Source organism: Oncorhynchus kisutch, linkage group LG27 (assembly GCF_002021735.2).
Source record: "Oncorhynchus kisutch isolate 150728-3 linkage group LG27, Okis_V2, whole genome shotgun sequence".
NCBI classification, from domain to species: domain Eukaryota; kingdom Metazoa; phylum Chordata; class Actinopteri; order Salmoniformes; family Salmonidae; genus Oncorhynchus; species Oncorhynchus kisutch.
In genome coordinates, this window is record NC_034200.2 from 14,773,623 (window position 1) to 14,794,522 (window position 20,900).

The window sequence follows — 20,900 nt, forward strand, 5'->3', positions numbered from 1 at the left end:
TTCATGATTTGGTTTTGTGACCCGAAAGCTTGGTATACGAAATGACTCAAATTGATCAAAGCGTGCACAGACTCTTTTCTCCATGATTTGGTCAATAAAAGAACTGTAAACACAATGTAATGGCTTTATGATCACATGAAGTAAATGGTCCCGTCACAAGGCTTCTGGCGACGGTGTAATGCATGTTTTTACACACAAATAATGTTATACATCTCCTGTCCTTATTGAGCCAAGCCATAAATCTATACATGCAATCAGTGGACCAACATAAATTCATCACTGGTTTGAAAAGATCAATACTAATACTGAGAAGTAGTCCAATGTAGGTACTTTATACAACCGCTTAATTCATTTGACTGTCAGAAACAAAAGCAGAATAAAATTGTTTTATACTCTAATATATTTTATTACATTGAGCTTCCATTTAAAACAATTAGAATAATTGAGTTATAATTCACATTTATGTTAAAGAATAATTTGATCACTTACAGCAACTATAGTGTTATTTTATCATGACCGAAATAGAGTCAATGGGCGCATGTCGTGGATACTTAAAGAAAAAATAAATAATTGCGTTTCACCGTCTGTCTCTCCTTCCTTCCCTCCCGCGCTCTCCGACTTCACACTCAACCATGATCACCATGTTCAGGCTTTGTGGCAAAGGAGACCGGCCAATCGCCAAACGCACTCTCCGTGTCCAGATAATTGCCATATCTACACAGAGGAGATAGCGTCTTCCCTTTCCATTGTCACGCTACCGGGAAGAAAAAAAGAAGCTGCATCCTGCCACAGTGGCTGATGTGACAGCCAAGCCGGAAGAGAACAGGAGGAAGAGAAGAGGGGTTTGGGAAAGGGGGAAATAGAGAGAAGAGAGCGAAGGCCAGAATAAATAAAAAAAGTGTTGACAGCTCCACGGCAGTGAGTGTGTTGTTGCCTTTATTTAAAATATTTACAGATAGGAGGGGGCTCAGGGTCAGTGGATTGAGGGAGGGGAGGAGGTGGAGTGGGGGGCAGTGTATAATTTGCCCAATAGGGGTAATTAAGCTCACATTGGCACGTTGATTTTCCATATTGTGCTATTGACTGGCCAGGGCAGGCCATAAGCTACTCTTAATAGCCCACACCCACCCACCACTCCTGGGTAGATCAAGGGACGAGAGCTGGCCAGGTCTTATCTTATCGTCTTATTGTAGGTTGCTATGATACCCACCAAGGGAAGACGCCCTACTTTAGGCCATTATCATATGGGTAGAATGAATGGCAGAGCTCACAGTAAGTATGTTTGGGGGGTCTTTAAGATCTCTGTCAACTGACCTCCCTCTCACCTGGCCCTGCTGGTCTAATCCCCTTAAACATTACTTAAACCTGGTCAATGATATGGAGGGAATTGCACTGGTCATTACAGTTCCATTCTGATTGGGATCAAATGAGACTCAATAAAAAGTTTGTAAACATTATATTTGGTTTGTTTGGCAATGTTTCCTGGCTGATTTGATTTATTTGGCCATTTCTACTATGCGTTTCATCTGTCATCTTATACTTGTATTCATTCTAATTGTGCAGAAATGTGGACAGTGTCCTGAACAGCAGGGAATGCTTGGCCCACCACGTTGAAAAACTAAGTGTATACTTTGATCGTTCCCGTAATTCCCGGGTAAGAAGGATAATGCTAGGATTAGGATACTAACCCTTGCTGAAAGCCCTCATATAATCAGGAGAGAATAGTAATCAATGTGTCAATCACTCCTTATCCTGGTTCTTAGTACAAATTACGCCAACTCAGTGTGATGTTTGATTCCACTGTACTTCATACAGGCTATTTAGCTTAATTTGAAAGGAAAATGTATACTAAAAGACTCTATTTCTTAAGTTTTCCTGTTGAAAAACAATATCCAAAATATAAAGTCGATGTACCTTTGAGAAAGACACTTAACCCTAATTGCTCCTGTGGCGGCAGGTAGCCTAGTGGTTAGAGCGTTGGGCCAGGCTGCTGGATCGTATCCCCGAGCTGACAAGGCAAAAACAAAAATCTGTCGATCTGCTCCTAAGCAAGGCTGTTAACCCACTATTCCCCGGGCACTGAAGACGTGGATGTCGATTAAGGCAGACCCTCGGCACCTTTCTGATTCAGAGGGGTTGGGTTAAATGCGGAAGACACATTTCAGTTGAATACATTCAGTTGGACAACAGACTAGGTATCTCCCTTTCCTGTAAATAAGTCATGTGTACACACTTAAGGTAAACAAAATATATATATGTATATGTTTTGAGCAAAATTGTGTTTTTTTAGACAACTGCAAACTTCAAGAGTTGGTCTGATGTCGTCTGCCCCCCTCCTTACTTGTGGGAACAATAGAAGAGTAACGGAGGGGCAATGGAACCCACCCGACCACCTTGTGCCATGTCATGTCATACCTGAAGCATCTATTGAGATGTGCCTTTAAGTAAAACCAGGTGATCAATGAGGCGAAAAGGTGACTGGAGCGCATATTCAAAGACTATTAAAACTATATTTGGAGCTTGGTTACACAGACAAGCTTGTGATCCTTACACTGGTGTCGACAGTTTTCAGTGTTTTATAGGAATATTATAATTACTCAAAGTTGTTTCCGGGAAATTGATTTCTGGGGAACGAGGAAAATATAGTGATTTAGAAGCTTACATTTTCTTGGGAAATGAAAAGACAACAAAGTGAGTATTTGTCTAATAACATTAGAAGGTCAAATAAAATACAACGGGATGGATATACCAAATACTGCCTTCAACGAAATTACAAGCCCCAATCTCTAATGCTGAAAATTATACCTTGTCAATATGTGACACCTACGTAATGCAACATGATCGCAGAATATATGACAAATTCTCCAGGCTAATAGTGAGTCTAAATCTTCAAACCCATCCAACCTGACAGCTACACGTCCAGAAAGTAAGTAATCTAAAGATTGTGATCTGTATGTCTTGATACTTTGCAGGGAAATTCTCCTTCTGATGTTCCTTTTCCTTTCATTCTAAGAACCCTCGGGGTTCAGACAGCACTACTTGCAATGGGATTCTAATGATTACAATCTTTAATGGTTTCTTTCATTTGTAATGTGGTATCACGTCGCCATCTGGTGGTTGTAAAGTTGTATGATTCAGCCCACCCACAAAGCAAACATTTCCTCAACACTCACATAAACACACTTGCCAGATCAGGAATAGTATGCGCAAAACTTTTTCAAATATACATACATTTTTAAATACACTCCCCTCTGTATGTGTTTGGACAGTGAAGCAAAAATGTCTATACTCCAGCATTTTGAATTTGAGATCAAATGTTGCATATGCAACAATACAGAATGTCAACTTTTATTTGGGATATTTTCCATAGAGATCCTATTAAATTACAATTAAATGTAGTATTCTAATTCCTATGGTATTTTCATTCATATCTGCTCTAACGTTTATAAATGAAAGCACTTTGTGTTCCTAGTCCGCCCCATTTGAAGAAGTATTTGAACCAATTCACTCATAGTGTATTAAAGTAGTCAAAAGTTTAGTATTTGGTCCCATATTCCGTGCACACAATGACTACATCAAGCTTGTGACTCAAAATACTTGTTGGATGCATTTACAGCTTGTTTTGGTTGTGTTTTGCATAACAGGAACTGAATGGTGAATAATGTACTGTGTACATTTTGTCACTTTTATTGTAAGTGAAAATAGAAGACGTTTTTGAACACTTCTACGTGAACGTGGATGCTACCATGATTGTCAATAATCATCAATGAGTAGTGAATGATGAAAGTTACAGAGGGACAAAGATCATAACCCTGAAAAATGCTAACCTCCCCAATTATTGGGAATGGTAAGAGGTTAGCATGTTTTGTTGTAGCCTCTGCAACATTCTCACTCATCCTTATTCATGATTCATTCATGATTTTTCTTAAATCATGGCATTATCAGGATTATTTAGAAGAACAGTTCAGAAACATCTAATGTACTCATTTACAAAGAAAATTACTCCAGTCATCATTCAGTTCCTATTGGGCAAAACATCACTTAAGGTTAATTGTGTAATGCCAGTTATCTGAGAATATGAGTGAGACGTCTCACTATGGAAGAACCAATCGCACACATATGCCGGAATCAGACATGTCGAGTGGCGAATGAGCTGAGCCCCTCCCTCTTTATAAGGAGCCATGTGCACTCGCCCCACCATCTGGTTATTCTCATGCATGTCTCTCTTCCTTGCGCTCTTGCGAGCAGGGAAATGCGGTGCGACATCTCACTCATATTCTCAGCGAACCGGGGCTTACGCAAGTAACCTTAGGTTCTCTTTCAAATACTAGTTTCAATGTCTCACTATGGGATACAGCCAACTCCCGTATAGCAGACAGACTCTCCGAAGCCAAGGCTGCATTCACCCCTCAAGAGGCTCTGACACTGAGGACTGTGTATGTGCCAAAGAAGGAGCAGTGAAATTCAGTTAGTAAAACTGAAGAAATATATGCAGAATGGCCCAACATGCCGCATCATAAATCTCTTGTACAGAAATGCCTTTGAACAGCGCACAAGAGATAGCGATACCTCTGGTGGAATGAGTCGTCAGGCCCTCTAGGGGCTGTAAAACCTTTGCGATTATAACCCAGTATAATAGCCTCCGCTATCCAATGGGATAGTCGTTGATGAGAGAGGAGCCTAGCCTTGCAGGGAGGTGCCCAGTACACAAAGAATTGATCGCTCTTTCGTAATGCTCTTTTTCTATCCAAGTAAATGTGCAAAGAAAGCACGAAACTGGACACAAACGGTGGAGACGCTCATCCTATGTAGAAGAGAAGGGCGGCGGGTGGAAAGCCAAAAGCTCTCGATGAGGCAATTATAAGTATTGCTGACCTTAGTCATAAAGGTGGGGTTAGGTAGAAAAGTCACCTAGGAAAACCCTGGGGCAAACTGTAAGCACAATTGGTGGACTGACAGTGCGTGCATCTCACTCACTCGCTTTGCAGACGTCAGGGCAATCAAGTAAAGCAGTTTTGAAGGAGATATGTATTCTACATGCTTTCCTGCGCCTCTAAAGGCTGCTGCGAAATAGCCTGAAACACAATAGACCGGTCTCAAGACCGGGCTAAATGCTTGGAGACTGTTAACATACAGTGAGCATGTAGAAGTGGCTCTGGCACTCTGGATAGTCTCAATTGACTGAGCGGCAAGCTTGTCACATCAGATTCATCGTCTTACGGGCCAGACCCATGGGCCAGGGTTTCAGGGTGAGGGTGGAACATCTCTCCTCTCTTAGGTCAGAAGATCCCTGCTTAACGGTAGTTGCCAGGGCTGGTCGTAAATAAGGAGAGTGATCTCTGCTAAACAGAGCCTCCCTGGCCATTGAGTGGCAACTAAGATGAGGGATAAGCCTGGTTCCCTCGCTCTGCCTAGTATCAGGCATAGAGGAGGAAAAGCGTAGACCATCACCTTTAGCCCGAGAGGGGATGACCTTGCCGTGTTAGCTAGCCTGTTTTACGCCGTCTCGTAGACTGGATCACCGCAGGTTGGGATTGGTTCAGTTAGTAGGCACCAAGCAACTTAATGCTAGGCAAACTAAATATGAGAGCTAATCTAGCTATCGGCAGATGGTGGTTAGCTAGCTAGCATTCGCTGTGAGGGCTAGTAGCATAGCTAAAGCTAGCAAAGGCCGGTACTCAGTAAAACCTTACATCACTCGCAGGACTCGTTTGAGACCTGCATAAGCATGTTTGTTTCCCATGGCATACGGGGGCCCATGATAACTCTGGGAGTAAAGTATTCAATTCAAATCAACTCAAATTGTATTTGTCACATGCACCGAATACAACAGGTGTAGTGAAATGCTTACTTACAAGCCCTTGCTAACCGGGTTATGCGTGTGCTAGTCGACGCTTAGCCGTGAGGCTGTGGTGTTAGCTAGCAAGTGTTCCCCTTGTTGGCTTGCGCCACAGATGGCGAAGAAAACCATTTGAATAGCGTTATAGAATAGATTCTCATTTGACCATAGCACATTGAGGTGTAACTGGTCAGTTTAGCCAACAAAACGTGTGAATGTTAAATGCACCAAGCGAGAGAGGAAAGTTGGCTTTCCATCATCATCGAGTAGCAAACGCAAGAGCGAGGGGGTTCAAGTGCCAGCCTGAGGCAGATTAGCAGTGGCCATCATTTATTGAACCAGAGTCTGACTGGGTTGCGGTCAAACCGCTGTTACCCTTCCTTTGGCCCCAATTCATAGAAAAAGGCCTGCTAAATCCAGTAGTGCCTGCTGCGAATTTAGCCTTGATAGGCATGAGCTAGCTCATTAGATGCCTCGTGGCTAACGGCTAGCTGAAGTGAGTACTGTGTATAAATGCTAAAGCTGTGAGGCTAACGTAGGCGTTAGCTAGCTAGCAACCAAATTGTGTGGTTAGCTTGCTAATGTTCGCCTCGTGGGCCAATAGCCTAGCTAGTTTAGCACAATGCTAGCAGAACACAAACGTGTTGCAGCGTAGTTCTTCCGTGAACATAAAGATTTGCTTGACCGTTGAGCTGAAAAGCTGGGTCGGTCAGTTTAGTCAACACAAAACGATTCATCGTTATTTAAGCTAAACGAGAGAGGAGAGCTAGCAATTCTACCGTCTGTACAGGTAGTAAGAGCAAGTGGTGGTTAGCTGGCACAACGGGTTAGCTATTGCGGCCTCAGCTGGCCAAGTCTCATTAGCTAGCCGTGTGACGCTAGTTATAACTAGACTTAGAGCAAGTAGAAAATAGCAAAAGGCTAATTCCACTTTTAGCAAAAGCATTCCTTTTGGTCAGTACTCAACATGAAGGACAAGAGGGCGGGGGGCACTACATTGAGCATCGTTAACTGTTCTCAGGCGAACCACGAGGTTAAGCAGGAAGACAGTGGTCAAATCGTGCTGAGGAGAGCTTAGAGAGCATAGTGATCGTTGCAAGGAAGTGAACGAGAGTAACTAGAGGGTGGGGCGAGGGGCGCCTTATAAAGAGGGAGGGGCTCACCTCATTCGCCACTCGATCTGTCTGTCTCCGACAGACGTTGTGTGATTGGTTCTTCCATAGTGATCCACCTATTCAGCGAATCCCAGAGCGAGACATCAAAACCAGTATTTGAAAGAGAACCCAAAACACAACCAAAACAAACTGCAAATGCATCCAACAAGTTTGTAGAGTCACAAGCTTGATGTAGTCATTGTGTGCTAGGTATATGGGACCAAATACAAATCCTTTGACTACTTTAATACACTAAGTGAATTTGTCCAAATTACTTATGACTTCATATCGGGGGAGTAGATTTAGGAATGAAAGCACTTTATATACGGTAAATCAGATATGAATGAAAATACCCTCAAATAAAAGGTGACATTCTATATTGTTGACTCATATGAAACATTTAATCTTAAATCCAAAATACTGGAGTATATAGCCAAATAAAAACATTTGCATCACTGTCCAAATACATACATTGGGGAGTGTATGCACTAAAGGGGAGAAATGTGCTACTTACACAGTGAATATGCTATGCTTACCTGAATACCCATTGGTGATCAGCATGGGGCACCCTAATCAATGAAATGCACTACTTTCGACCAGGGCCCTGAGCAAATGTAGTGCACTATTTAGAGAATAGAGTGTGATTTCAGACACAATCTATGACTAGTGTAGGAGTAGAGAGACACTCACCTGTTTGATGGGTATGGCCCTTCCACTGCCTATACTATCTGTTTTACTGTCAGTGGTCTTTGCCTGTTCACTGTTGGCTTTCCGTGACTGCAAGGAAACAAGAGAGTCAGTCGGTCACTGGAGAAAACATGAAAGGGGGGGGGGGGGGGGGGGGGGGTTGAGTAAGGTGCATGTGTCAAGATGAGCATGTGGGTCAGAGGTGAGAATGTTTGGAGGTTGGGGTGTGTGGGATGTGTGTGTGTGTGTGGGATGTGTGTGTGTGTGTGTGGGGGGGGGGATATGTGTGTGTGTGTGTGTGTGTGTGTGGGATGTGTGTGTGTGTGCGTGTGTATGCGTGTGCGTGTGGAGAGCGGTTGGGAGGCGAATTCAACATTGCAAAACAAAATTCTCAACAACAACAAAAGCTTTGAAAGTAAACGAACAAGCAGACCAGCGTAACATACAGCGGTAACATTGACATGCGTGCAGTAATAAAAAAAGACCAGACCAGAACAGACCAGACCAGACACTGAAGAAACATCCCAACACGTAATAGGTAGTAGACCAAAAGACGACCACACATTGAGTCATGACTCAGTCCTGTAAACCCATGGGAGATCCATCCCTCTGTCAGGCCCACAGTGGACCCTTCCAGATCATAGAGGAACACCCCTCTCTTAGGTCCACATTGGGCCTTTCTAGGTCAGTCCAAATCAAGTTTTAAGGCCCAGCTGGGCCGTTTTGCATAGATACATTGACAAGTCAAGTTGAAATGCAATAAAAAGGAGAAAAGGCAGGTAAGGGGGAAAAGAAGGTTATTATGAAGAAAGTTATCATATAGGAGTTTCATAAAGCGTTTCCTTTCAAATTCCTCTGAAATTCCTATTGGAACACCAGGAGGGAAAATACATTTCAAGGCAATCACAGTGTTAGGGTTAGTACAGCTGCAGTTGAACATGGTCATTACAAACAACAGTGGAACACATCAGTGAACAGGTGCAGCAGCACATTTCACCAACACCTGCTGCCAACACATTACATTTCAAATGACAGACTGTGGAGGGAAAAAGCAGCGAAAATACAGTATTACCCCATTTTCTGACAAACACAGTACTTGTACACAGAATATCCCCAAAGCACGGACTAACAGGTGAAATACAGGAATGTCACTCATAACCAACAGACAAGACTGTTATGGTCTCACTCAGAACAGGATGAAGGGATGCCCAATCAATCACCAATGGAGAGAGGTAGAGTCCGAGTTCAAGTAAACCAACTCTGGTTTATTATTTTCAACATTTTATTGTTTTATTCTGATTATTTTCGTTTCTATACAGACACCATACAAATCAAGTCACAGGTTTCACTCCCAAATAAGATCAACAGAATGAGCCAAACATTGCAGTTCCCACAAAATATAGGATGGACAATAAAGGCATTATTTATATATATATTTCATATATGTATATAATATACTTTCTATAGAGTACCATTGTAAATAAAATACAATACAAGATATACAGAAGTCTTATATTTGTCAATCCATAAATTATATAAAAGCGATTATGGAATAAGTTCATAATCTTCATACCAAACCGAAATTGAAATGAATAAAACCATTTAAAAAGGTAAATAAATATCAATAATTAAGGATGGGGAATGGATAATTCCAAATCATAGTCAAATTAAATAAATAGACACTACATTCATACAAGTCGGTGCAATCCATTTCCCATTAGTTATTCATTATTCTGTATGATACCACTTGTGCCTGACTCCCTACCCTAATTTTTATGAAGGCCTTCATAAAACTACCCGACTTCACCTAACATTCCCTTATTTAAGTTTGCCACATATTCAAGTCCATTCAAGACTTTCCCTGAAAAGAAAGAGAAATGACAGAGAAAACGATGAAAAGAAAGTGGTCGGGTGGGTGGGTGGGTGGGGGGGGGGGGAGAGTAAACCACAATGTACTTGGCACCTCTAGTCCTTGAGTCCTTGTTGTATGGCAAAAGGCAGTGTGATGTCATGTAATGGGGCCGTGTCCTTTGAGTGGTTGAATTAGAATTCCAAGCGTGACTTGACTGTACTGTACACAGACTGTTTGTAAGGATGTGAAGCAAGGTGGGCTTGAAGGACGTGGGGGGGGGGGGGGGGGGGGGGGCATTTCCAGCAGAGAAGAGTTCCTACAGTCTGTCACAATCCAGAGGGTGGATTTGACTGTTTTCACTTTGACCATGAACTGACTCCCAGATCTACTCAGCAACTACCAATGTTACATGTTGCTTTTTTTTGTTGTCACAAAGTTCTATGGTTTCCATAGCGCACCTCCCGACGGAACAATTACGCAAATGGGGCACTAGGGCGAAGCAGCAAAAACGCTCTAGTCCCCAGTCATTTCTCCTCCCTATTGGGTATGACAGGCCAGAGGGACAACTCATTGGGGTGAAATGTGCTTTTTTTTGATAGCACAGCGCTCTTAATGCGGAAAGAGTTGGGAAGCCCTTTTTGTCGAAGAAAGGTTGGAAAATTAGCACGGATCTGGAAATATCAACAACAACAAACATTCCAGGAGATTCTTTTTTTGTTTCCTTTAGTGGACATCCAGTGCAAAATGAACTAAAATGGCTGACACTTATACATGGGAGTTGATGGATATGCGGTTTAGACGTGGCCAAAACAAATTGAAAAAATATGCAAGAAGGTATTTGCCATGATGGTGCTTTTGAACATAGCGAAAGAAGAAAAATGCCTCAAACAGCCCGGAAAATATGAGATATGCCAAAACCTATTGATATGGTCACTAAACCATGGAAGCACTAGGAAATAATTTCTGTGTACTCAGCTGACACCTAGTGGCCATTACTAATCATGACAGAAGTGGGCTGAGGGTGATGATAATGGCTGGTGAGACTGACTGACTGGTGATGAAGGTGGTGGAAAGACACGGTGGATAAACCAACGTCTTTATGAGTAAAGCTTTTAGTAACTTTGAGAAATAAAAGTTCCAAAAGAGCGGCAGATTCACCAGTCAATTTGCAATGCACTATATAAAGCTCAACATTTTAAAAGAATCAATGTCGCCTCAGCTAATTCTAATATTCCAATGGTACCCAGTGCCCACTAAATCTATAGTCAGTAACCTAAATAAATTCATATTTTAATTATACTTCAACATGAGTTGTTGGCAATAGCCTACACTAAAAAAAAACGTGAGTTTTTGAGATGAGTCTCCTTAAAAGCACTTCAGAACCCAAATCTGACTAGAGAGCATGACATCTAATTAGATCGTGCACTGGGATACAGAGTAGTTTATGTGGTCACTGTTTAGTACTCTGATTTTTTTCCCCCCCTCAGCAACCTTCGACTACACATGTAGAACAGTAATACATTGTGCTTTAGAATGCATCATACAGCCAACACACACGGTCTTATCTAAACTGAAATATATCAAACAGAAAAAATATTGGGAAAATGTTCCTGGCATATTCTAACTAGCAATACTGTGAGTACAACACCTTGTGGATTCATGAATATGACTGCAAAGTTAGCCACAGTGTTGTTTCTAATTAGTGGAGTGTCTTTCTATCCGGTTGACAAGCCCACAAAACCTCTTAAGTAAAAGAAAGCGAACCCAAAAGGGTTGGGAGAGAAATAGACACTATAGTGTTGTATAATCTATCAAAATAACCCACGACGTTAAGGCTTCTTCTCTACCCTGACTACTACTCTCCGAAACGGTTAGGGATCACAACTACCCAGTACTTTGATTAGAAGAGGTGGCACTGCAAGTGTTATAATATTGACTTGCTAACTATTTGTGGCCAGAGAGAGAGAGAGATGTTCAGGACTACTGTATTGTGAATGGCGCGTTCATAATTCTGTTTCCTCAAGAGGTATTCCAAATTGAGGTTGATGAAGAAGCAAAGTGAAAACGGATAGTCTTATCGTGGATGCTGCTTGGTAAACAAAACTTACATTTTTTCTCTTGTATTGTAAAAAATGGCAAAAATCCTTCCTCTCCTGTGCTCTTGAAGTGTCATTTGGGAAATGGAGAGTCGTCAACCCCCCCCCCCCCCCGCCCTTTGTTTCTCCTCCCTCCACCCATCTTCTGCCCCTCCCTGTCCCGGCTTGCCGCTCCTCAGAAGGTCATGAGCTGAAACTCCCGCTCAGCCTGCCAGTCGGGCACCCACACGGGGTAGGTGGCATGCTTGGGCATCTCCATGATGCGGACAGGCAGAGGCTCATGTCTCTGGTGAACAGGGTTAGTCACTACCTAGCAGGGGGAGGGAGAAGACAAGGGGAGCTACTAACTGACAGACAATCTGCACTGCTCTGCTGCCCAGAGCCCCGTGATGGCTACCACAGTAGCTGGGGTAGGGGGAGATGTTAGAGGAAGTGAGGGGGCTGGGGTAGATGGGAGAGGTTAGAGTAAGTGAGGGGGCTGGGGTAGGGGAGATGGGTGAGGTTAGAGGAAGTGAGGGGGGTGGGGGTAGTGGGAGATGGGAGAGTTTTGAGGAAGTGAGGGGGCTGGGGTTAGAAGGGAAAGGTAGAGGAAGTGAGGGGGCTGGGGTTATTGGGTAGAAGGGAGAGAAAGAGAGGGGGCTGGGGTGAGGGGTAGAAGGGAGAGGTAGAGGTACGAAAAAGGGAACCTGGGAAAGGGATGGTGGTAGGTTGGAGCAGGTGAGGCTGGGTAGAGGTAAGAGAACGGGAGGCTAAGGATGGAGGGGAAGAGATGGAGCTGAGGAAGCTGAGGAAAGTACAGTGGTTAGTGCAAGGCTCTCATAGGTAGGGAAGGTTAGAGCTGCGTCATGGGATTGAATAAGGGCAATTCAGGTAGAAGCTAGAGTAAGGATAGAGGTTTAACTAAGGCTATCAGAAGTATGGGTAATTGGAAGAGGGTTGAGCAGGGCAAGCTGTGGTAAGTACACTGGTTAGTGGCCAGAGGACAAAGGTAAGAGCTGGGATATCTGGGGTAAGGTAGGGGCGGAGGGAGAAGCGAGGGAGAGCATGCATTATCTGACTCTGTAGTGACTGAAAGGATTATAGTCTGTCCCTGACTTTTAGTTTAGTTTAGTGTGGTTGGGTAGGGTAGGGGGGGGAGTTGCATTGCTGGCTTTGCTGGGGTGTAGCCTTGCCTCACCCTTTCTCTCCCCCAATGGGGAGTCACTGCAAAGAAAGGATCTAGTAAAAATAAGAGGGGTAGGGAGGGAGGCCAAAGATTGAGACAGAGGGGCCAGGAGGAGGGGATAAGTGAAAGATGAGTAACTCATGAGAATCTACTTTCAATTGGAAAGGAAATGTTACCAACATAACAAAGGTTTTAAAAAGCTGAGATATTTTTCCACAGTGCTTATAGCTTTGATATTTGCTTTAAAATAAGAAAACCAAAAAATAAATGAAGTATTTTGTTCATAGTATGTGTTCAAAATATAACCCAGGTGGCAACCAGCAACCGTTATCCTTATCATTTGTTTCTCATTGCCCATTTGTGTTGCTTGTATAAGGAGTAAACCAGGAAGGCTTTCTGTGCCTGTATCTGATACAGCCAGGAAGTGGGCGGCTTTGTCTTTGTCTCCCTCTGGTGGACAGTGTGTGTGCGGTACTGCGCCCTCTAGTAGTGCGAGTGGGTGTTGCTCTGCATCAGCTGCCGCATACTTACTGTGAAGATGTTGGAGCGGCGCTTGGACTGCTTGCGGATGGGTGTGGGCGTGTTGGAGGCGGCGATGGTCTCGATGCGCATCTCCCTCTGGCTGATGCTGGGAGTGGAAGGCACCGAGGAGGAGTAGTCGCTGAACGCAACCCCGCCATTCGCCGCCTGGAAGAGGAGAGACGGAGACGGACAGAGAGAGAACAAACTAGTCAGTTAAAGAAGGTAGGATCTGGGAAAACGGAATCATAATATATAGTTTATGAAGGCTACTGTACGCTCTGTATTTTCAGTAGTTTACAGCCTATGTCTTGCAGCATGTGCCAATTACACAGAAGAAGCTCATTGTTTTTCCTGACCACGTAACCTGACAAGTAATATCCTAAAACTAGGGCCCTGAATTTTTCTTGGTCAGGTCACGTGGTCAGGAAAAACTCCTGGCCCTAGTTAGAAATATTCTGGGAGGGGGTGTGGCCTCACCTGGTTAATATGCACAGAGGGGAGGGATGCGTTGGGGACTGATGAGTGGCTAGGCGAGTTGGGAAGGGACTTGCACGGACCAATAGACAGCTGCTGCTTTTTCCTCAGAGCCACCACCTTCTGGGCGACTGGTGGGAGAGAAAGAGAAACAGACAAAACAACAGAGGGTTAGGAATCAAACACAACAACAACAACAACAAGTCCACTGATATTAACCACTTCATAGCAATTCTCTTTTTCAAATCAGGTCATTACATTACATACGGGGGAAGTGAACCTGATACAGTTCTCCAGAGATAACAAAGCATCTCCGTTTCCAAGGGGAAATACTCCTGCCATATGATGTTCAGAGAAATGAGCCTGTCTTAAGCCCAGGGAGATATGCAGTGTGATGTTAACCAAAGGAGACTGTCAGGTGTAGTACAGAGGGACCTGATTGGCCAACGCAGACGGCGTAGGCAGCCGCCCGTCACTTCGCTGTAGACTCCAGTGGGAGCGGGATGTGTGATTCTGCATGACGTGAATGAGGGCCGAGGGAGCGAGAAGAGTTTAAGTCTGTCTGACAGCCGGGGAACATATTGGTATTGATAGTTAAAGTAGCATGGGAAACGGGGAATGGAGGAGCCGCTCGATCTCAAGACACAAACACTTTTTGCTGTTGTAATTCTATCAAAGCAATCAATTAATACAGAGGGGAGACCCGCAAGGCTCCGTGCGTCAACAAGCAACGAAAAGGAGAAAGTGAACTGCTGCGTTACGCATTCATAAAGTTGGGGAAAGAGAATGTTTGGGGACTGTTTGAAAGCTGTCGTTAATAGGATGCACTGAACCCGGCAGGGTATCGTAGTGAGGCAGGACTGGATGTTGTTGCTGTTCAAATTAAGGTTGTCATAAAGTTCAGAGACGTTTTCTCCTCGAGCGCACAGGTTTCTCTCTCGTAAAGCAGACACGAGTTCCTTCTTGGCTATCGGCACCGCGTTGAAAATAGTCCTATCTCTCTGCCCGTTATACGTTTCTTACCAATGGCCTTTCCATTGACATCACATTGCCATTTCTAACATGAAAGGCTCCAGCATCTGTTAGGGGAGGTTGGATACTGGATCGCAGTAGAAACACTACGGGTGGACATCGGTCCACACAATGACACACTGTAGACCATTATATTGTGATCCTGATCGCAAGGATCCACAGGTGTCCACAATCTATACAGAGAGGTTGGGTTAAATGGGAAGACCCATCTCAGTTGAATACATTCAGTCGGACAACTAACTAGGTCATCCCCCTTTCCCTTTCTAGTCCCAGGCCGGCACTGACACTTCTCTTTCAGCTTATCAAGGGGAGATTCATTAGTTACTAGGCTAGCTACATTATGTCCCCAATGCCCCAGCCCGTACCATCTTGGAAGACTCTCTCCACATTGAGGCCGTAGGTGGAGCAGGTCTCGTAGTAGGTGGAACGCTTCAGGTCGTTGGACAGCTTCCTGGCCCGTGAGTCATCGATCACTCTGGGGTTGGCAGCACTGATGGCATCTGGGGAAGGACAAAAAGGGCCAACAAGAATGTAATATTGTTCTGAGAACATGTCATTTGGGGGGGATTATGTACGGTGCATTCAGAAAGTATTCAGACCCCTGGACTTTTTGCTAGGTTACAGCCTTATTCTAAAATTGATTAAATCATCCCCCCCCCCCCCCCCCTCATCACTCTACACACAATACCCTATAATGACAGAGTAAAAGCATGTTTTTAGAAATTTTAGCAAACGTACTCAGTACTTTGTTGAAGCACCCTTGGCAGTAATTACAGCCTCAAGTCTTCTTGGGTATGACACTACAAGCCTGGCACACCTGTACGTGGGGAGTTTCTTCCATTCTTCTCTGCAGATCCTCTCAAGCTCTGTCGGGTTGGATGGGAAGCGTCGCGGTACAGCTATTTTCAGGTCTCTCCAGAGATGTTCGATCAGGTTCAAGTCCGGGCTCTGGCTGGGACACTCAAGGACATTCAGAGACTTGTCCCGAAGCCACTCCTATGTTGTCTTGGCTGTGTGCTTAGGGTCCTTGTCCTGTTGGTAGGTGAACCTTCACCCCAGTCTGAGGTCCTGAGTGCTCTGGGGCAGGTTTTCATCAAGGATCTCTCTGTACTTTGCTCCATTCATCTTTTCCTCAATTCTGACTAGTCCTTCAGTCCCTGCCGCTGAAAAACATCCCCACAACATGATGTTCCCAACACCATGCTTCACCGTAGGGATGGTGCCAGGTTTCCTGCAGATGTGACGCTTGGCATTCAGACCAAAGAGTTCAATCTTGGTTTCATCAGACCAGAGAATCTTGTTTCTCATGGTCTGAAAGTCCTTTAGGTGCCTTTTGGCAAATTCCAAGCGGTCTGTCATGTGCATTTTACTGAGAAGTGGTTTCTGTCTGGCCACTCTACCATAAAGACCTGATTGGTGGAGTGCTGCAGAGATGGTTGTCCTTCTGGAAGGTTCTTCCATCTCCACAGAGGAACACTGGAGCTCTGTCAGAGTGACCATCGGGATCTTGGTCACCTCCCTGACTCAGTTTGGCCGGGCGGCCAGCTCTAGGAGGAGTCTTGGTGGTTCCAAACTTCTTCCATTTAAGAATAATGGAGGCCACTGTGTTCTTGGGGCCCTTCAATGCTGCAGAAATGTTTTGGTACCCTTCCCCAGATCTGTTCCTAGACACAATTATGTAGATAGGTGTGTGCCATTTCAAATGATTTCCAATCTAAATTAATTGACCACAGGTGGACTCCAATCAAGTTGTAGAACCATCTCAAGGATGATCAATGGAAACAGGATGCATCTGAGCTTAATTTTGAGCCTCATTGGAAAGGGTCTGAATACCTACTTAAATAAGGTATTTCATTTTTTTTTTTTTTTCAAAACCGGTTTTCGCTTTGTCATTGTTGGGTATTGTGTGTAGATTGATGAGGAAAAATTATAATTTAATCAATTTTAGAATAAGGCTGTAACAAAACAAAATGTGTATAACGTCAAGGGGTCTGAATACTTTCAGAACGCACTATATGTGAAAATCCACACTAAAGTCTCAAGTCTATGCTAAAACTAAGGCCGAGAGTTCTTCCTGGTCAGGGCACAAAAGTCAAAACTCCCAGCCTACTTACATCTTCATGTATATTTATGTCAGGTGTATGGTAACAACTGGCTACCTCCAACCCACAAACTACCACTATGGGGCGAAGCTAACATTCCAAACAATATCCATACCTTAAGGGACTAGCTAGTTAAATCAAAGTTCAATAGAAATACCTTGCGTCCCGACCAGGACCATGGGGACCTCTGCTGTGTTCCTGTAGCTGGACAGACGCAGGAAGTAGTTGTAGACTGTCTGGAAACTGATCTCATCCTCCAGACTGAAGACAAACACCACAGCGTCTACCCACGCTGCAAACTGCAGGAGACACACAGACAGAACACAGGCTTGAGAGGATAAAAAAAAAACACCAACATACTGAATGTGTGTGTTTGGGTGGGTGGGTGGGTGGCACTGTCTGGATCTGGGAGGACCTGAGTGTGTGGCCAAGAGGTATCGGGTAACCGGATCGGCTTCACTTGTGTATAAGATGTTGTATTTATTTATTTTTGATGTAAAAGAGAGAACCAGCTTCTGAGAAGAGAAGAGATGACGTTTTTCACGCTGAAATAAATCTAGCCCTATTGAGCTGTTCACATAAAAATGAATTTCAATCAATTGATCATGGTGAACCAGGAACCACCTGAAACATAATTATCTTATGAATCCCTTGATTGTTAAAAAATAAATAAAAATACCACAGCAATTTAATGTCAAGTTATTAATGAACAAGTGAAGCTTAATGAATAAAGTCCACCTTTGTAACAGCTTTGAAATATGCATTACTCTTTCCGACTCAATATTATTATTATTACCATGCCAACAGTGGAGGGTGCTGAGCAGCTCATAATAGCAGCAGGAATGCAGCAAATGGAATGGCATCAAACACTTGAAAACCATGTGTTCTATTCATTTCATCCCATTCCACCGACTCCGCTCCAGTCATTACCACCAGCCTGTTCTCCCCAATTAAGGTGCCACCAACCTCCTGTGCATGCAAAACAATTCCCTTTTTATATTTGTATGGGAGTGGCTTCAGTTCCATATTTGTGCAGGAGAGGGCAGTGTAGCAACATCATTGTAATGACAGGGCCTGTGTTATTGTATTGCCTGTGTCGCCAGTTACTAGTGGGAATATCAATGAAATCTCAAATATGGCTATTACAACCCAGTGTCCCATGTTATCTGGAAGATGGAACCTGTTTTCCCCTGCACCATTCCACAAACCTAATCTCCTAGTGCATCACCAGGGAGAGAAGAAAGGAAGAGGTTTCCCTTGGGCAGCAGAATAAGGTAATCATAATCACAACTGCTTCTGAGAAAGTGGTTAAGGAGGAGAGAGAGCCCAAGCACTAACAGTGTATCAACCTTCGCCTCCCCCTCCCTCCATTTAGTCATTCAGCAGCGTTCATATCTGTGGAATTAATCAGACCTGGGTTTAAATACTACTTGAAATAATGTCTAATACTGTATCTGTGCTTGATTGAGCTTACCTGTTGCAATGGAACCAATAGAATAGTCACAAAAGAACAAACCCTACCCACCTGGCACTTCAGGCAGGTAAACACCATAAAAACACTAAAAACTCCATAAAGCAAACACAAAACGTATTTTGGAAGATTTCAAAAAGTATTTGAACCCAGGTCTAGAATGGATGGGGAGATCAAGCTTTCAGTTTAGAGTCACAGCTTCAGCTGAGACTCCAGTAAGTGGGAAGGTAATGAAGGCCTCTAATTACACTAATTACACCCAGCTAGGAACGGAGCTACAGTCATTTCCATTCCCATCTCTGGGACTGGGAGCAACATTAGCATAATGCTAGCATAACTCTGCCTGTGAGCCAACCTTGCTAATGCCTGTGAGCCAACCTTACTCATGCTAGCATAACTCTGCCTGTGAGCCAACCTTGCTAATGCCTGTGAGCCAACCTTGCTCATGCTAGCATAACTCTGCCTGTGAGCCAACCTTGCTAATGCCTGTGAACCAACCTTGCTAATGCTAGCATAACTCTGCCTGTGAGCCAACCTTGCTAAGCCAGGGAGAGGGCAGGTATCATTGACTGTTTCATCATCACAAATCCCCAATGGAGGGGTTGGAGTGCCAGGATGCTTTCACTCCAAGGCCTCTCCAGAGAGATTCCAAAAAATAGGAAAATGAGGCCTCCAGAGAGAGACAGACATGAAATGGCTCAGCCAAGAGCATCACCACACCATGTTTTCCCTAATTACTGAATGAGTACCTGGCATAGAGGCACAGTTGCTAGTCCTATCAGACATTGTAATTTGTATCATATAAAGAACAAAAGCTAGAGTCTGGCAACCATATTTATTTTAGAAATATTTAGCTTCGTATTTCTTTGGTTTGGTAAGTCCAACCTAGCCTAGTGAGCCATCCGGGTCTTGCAAGGTTAAAGCCAATTTATGCTTTATCTGAAAATGTGGTCGGAGGCTCCATAATGAGGGTGTGACGCAATTCTGGAACCTCCAGAGACATGCAGAGGCCAAATTCAGCTCCTTACCGCATCGTGCACCTACCAAATGTTGTAAAAATGCAGAGGGCTCCATATAGCTCCGCATTGACTTAATTGGTTGACGGTAGGCAGTGGCGGTTCTAGCTTTTATGGCTCCCTGGGCGAACCCCCCCTTCAGCGCCCCCCAGGCAACAAAAAGAAGCACCATTCTGCACTAACTGTATTTGTTATTCAGACATTGGGAACAACATAAATAAATAACCTTTAATAACCTTTAAAACTATATAAATATAAAACTATATACAAAAATAAGACTCATATCAAAAAGAAGTAACAAAGACAAATAGAAACAAATTTGTGTTGATTTGGCACTCGAGCATCAATACATTACCCATCCCCCAACACTGTCAACCAAGAGTCAAGACTAAACCAGTTCACCTTGGTGGTGTGCAGACTGGTTTTTATATTGCTCTTAACAATTTCACACAAACCAGAAGAAACTTCAACAATACGTCTGTGAAACTATATATTCACAGTATTATGAATGAATTGTGGTGTATTTGGTAGCATTTCGTAGTGTGACTGATTTGACTAATTGTATTAGTACTGTACAAAGTTAGAAGTGCGCTATTTGATAGATTCCCTCCCTTTAAAATGCCCAGGTGGCTCGCCTCTCATTAGGTTATTTGGTTTATCTCGTTTCAGAGGTGTTTCCAAAGTTGATTGGAAACGCTCATGTTTGAGCATATTTTGTTTTTGATTTCAATAACGTGTAAAGTATTGACCATTGTTCTGAAAATGTGTGTTAGTTGTTTGAGAATGTAGCCTACCTTTTTAAAGGGTCGGTGCTATTCTGGTTCCATGGGACGTCCCAACTCTGAAGTTACCCGATTGAAGTTGAAATCATTTAAAATTAAGGAAAGAGTTATGGTGGAGGTAGGAGTTAAGGATGTCCCAAGGATCCCAGGTAGCACTAACTCTTTTAATGCCAGATTACTGCTCTCCTCATCCAAGAGCTATTGTGCGTGTTCCTCTGCCCAGGCGTTGCTGACGCATGCCAGATCTTACAACGCCTGGATAGATATTTTAAGTATCAGCTAACCACATCATATGTTATTGCAATCTGATGGCACAGTTAATGATGCAACCATTGTTCGATGCATGCAACGTTTGAGCAGGGGAACGCGACCGTTGTGTTCGTGAGTTAACATGTCGTTACAGAGCCCTGACAATTTATACTCAAAATGTGTGCATTTATGGGCATTTTGCTCTGTATTTACGGTGCATTTGTCTTTGTACTCCTGTTGAGTTATTGCAGTATTGGCCAATTAAGTTCAGTGTTTTTCAACCAAGTATTTTTCCCAATTCCTTGTCATTATCTGTACATTTTGTGTATAAACACTCCTACTGGATCTCGTCTTCCCTCTGTCACCTGCACTGTATATACCACCTATTTTCTTCCTCGAATGAATGAATCCGGCTCAACTCTTGATGCTCCACACCAACTAGGCTGCTGGGTCCTCTAT

At 43.6% G+C, this 20,900-nt stretch overlaps 1 protein-coding gene across 2 annotated transcripts in view; it reads right to left on the reverse strand.

The window, feature by feature from the left end:
* LOC109871998 (arf-GAP with GTPase, ANK repeat and PH domain-containing protein 3) overlaps positions 1-20,900 on the reverse strand; it is a 234,263-nt gene that overhangs the window by 96,553 nt on the left and 116,810 nt on the right. For both annotated transcript variants that reach the window (XM_020463066.2, XM_031806991.1), the window contains exons 5-9: positions 17,081-17,222; positions 15,187-15,321; positions 13,793-13,920; positions 13,325-13,480; positions 7,684-7,770 (exon numbers count right to left, since the gene is read on the reverse strand). In XM_020463066.2, the coding sequence (XP_020318655.1) occupies positions 7,684-7,770; positions 13,325-13,480; positions 13,793-13,920; positions 15,187-15,321; positions 17,081-17,222 (648 nt within the window). The remainder of the gene's footprint in view (positions 1-7,683; positions 7,771-13,324; positions 13,481-13,792; positions 13,921-15,186; positions 15,322-17,080; positions 17,223-20,900) is intronic.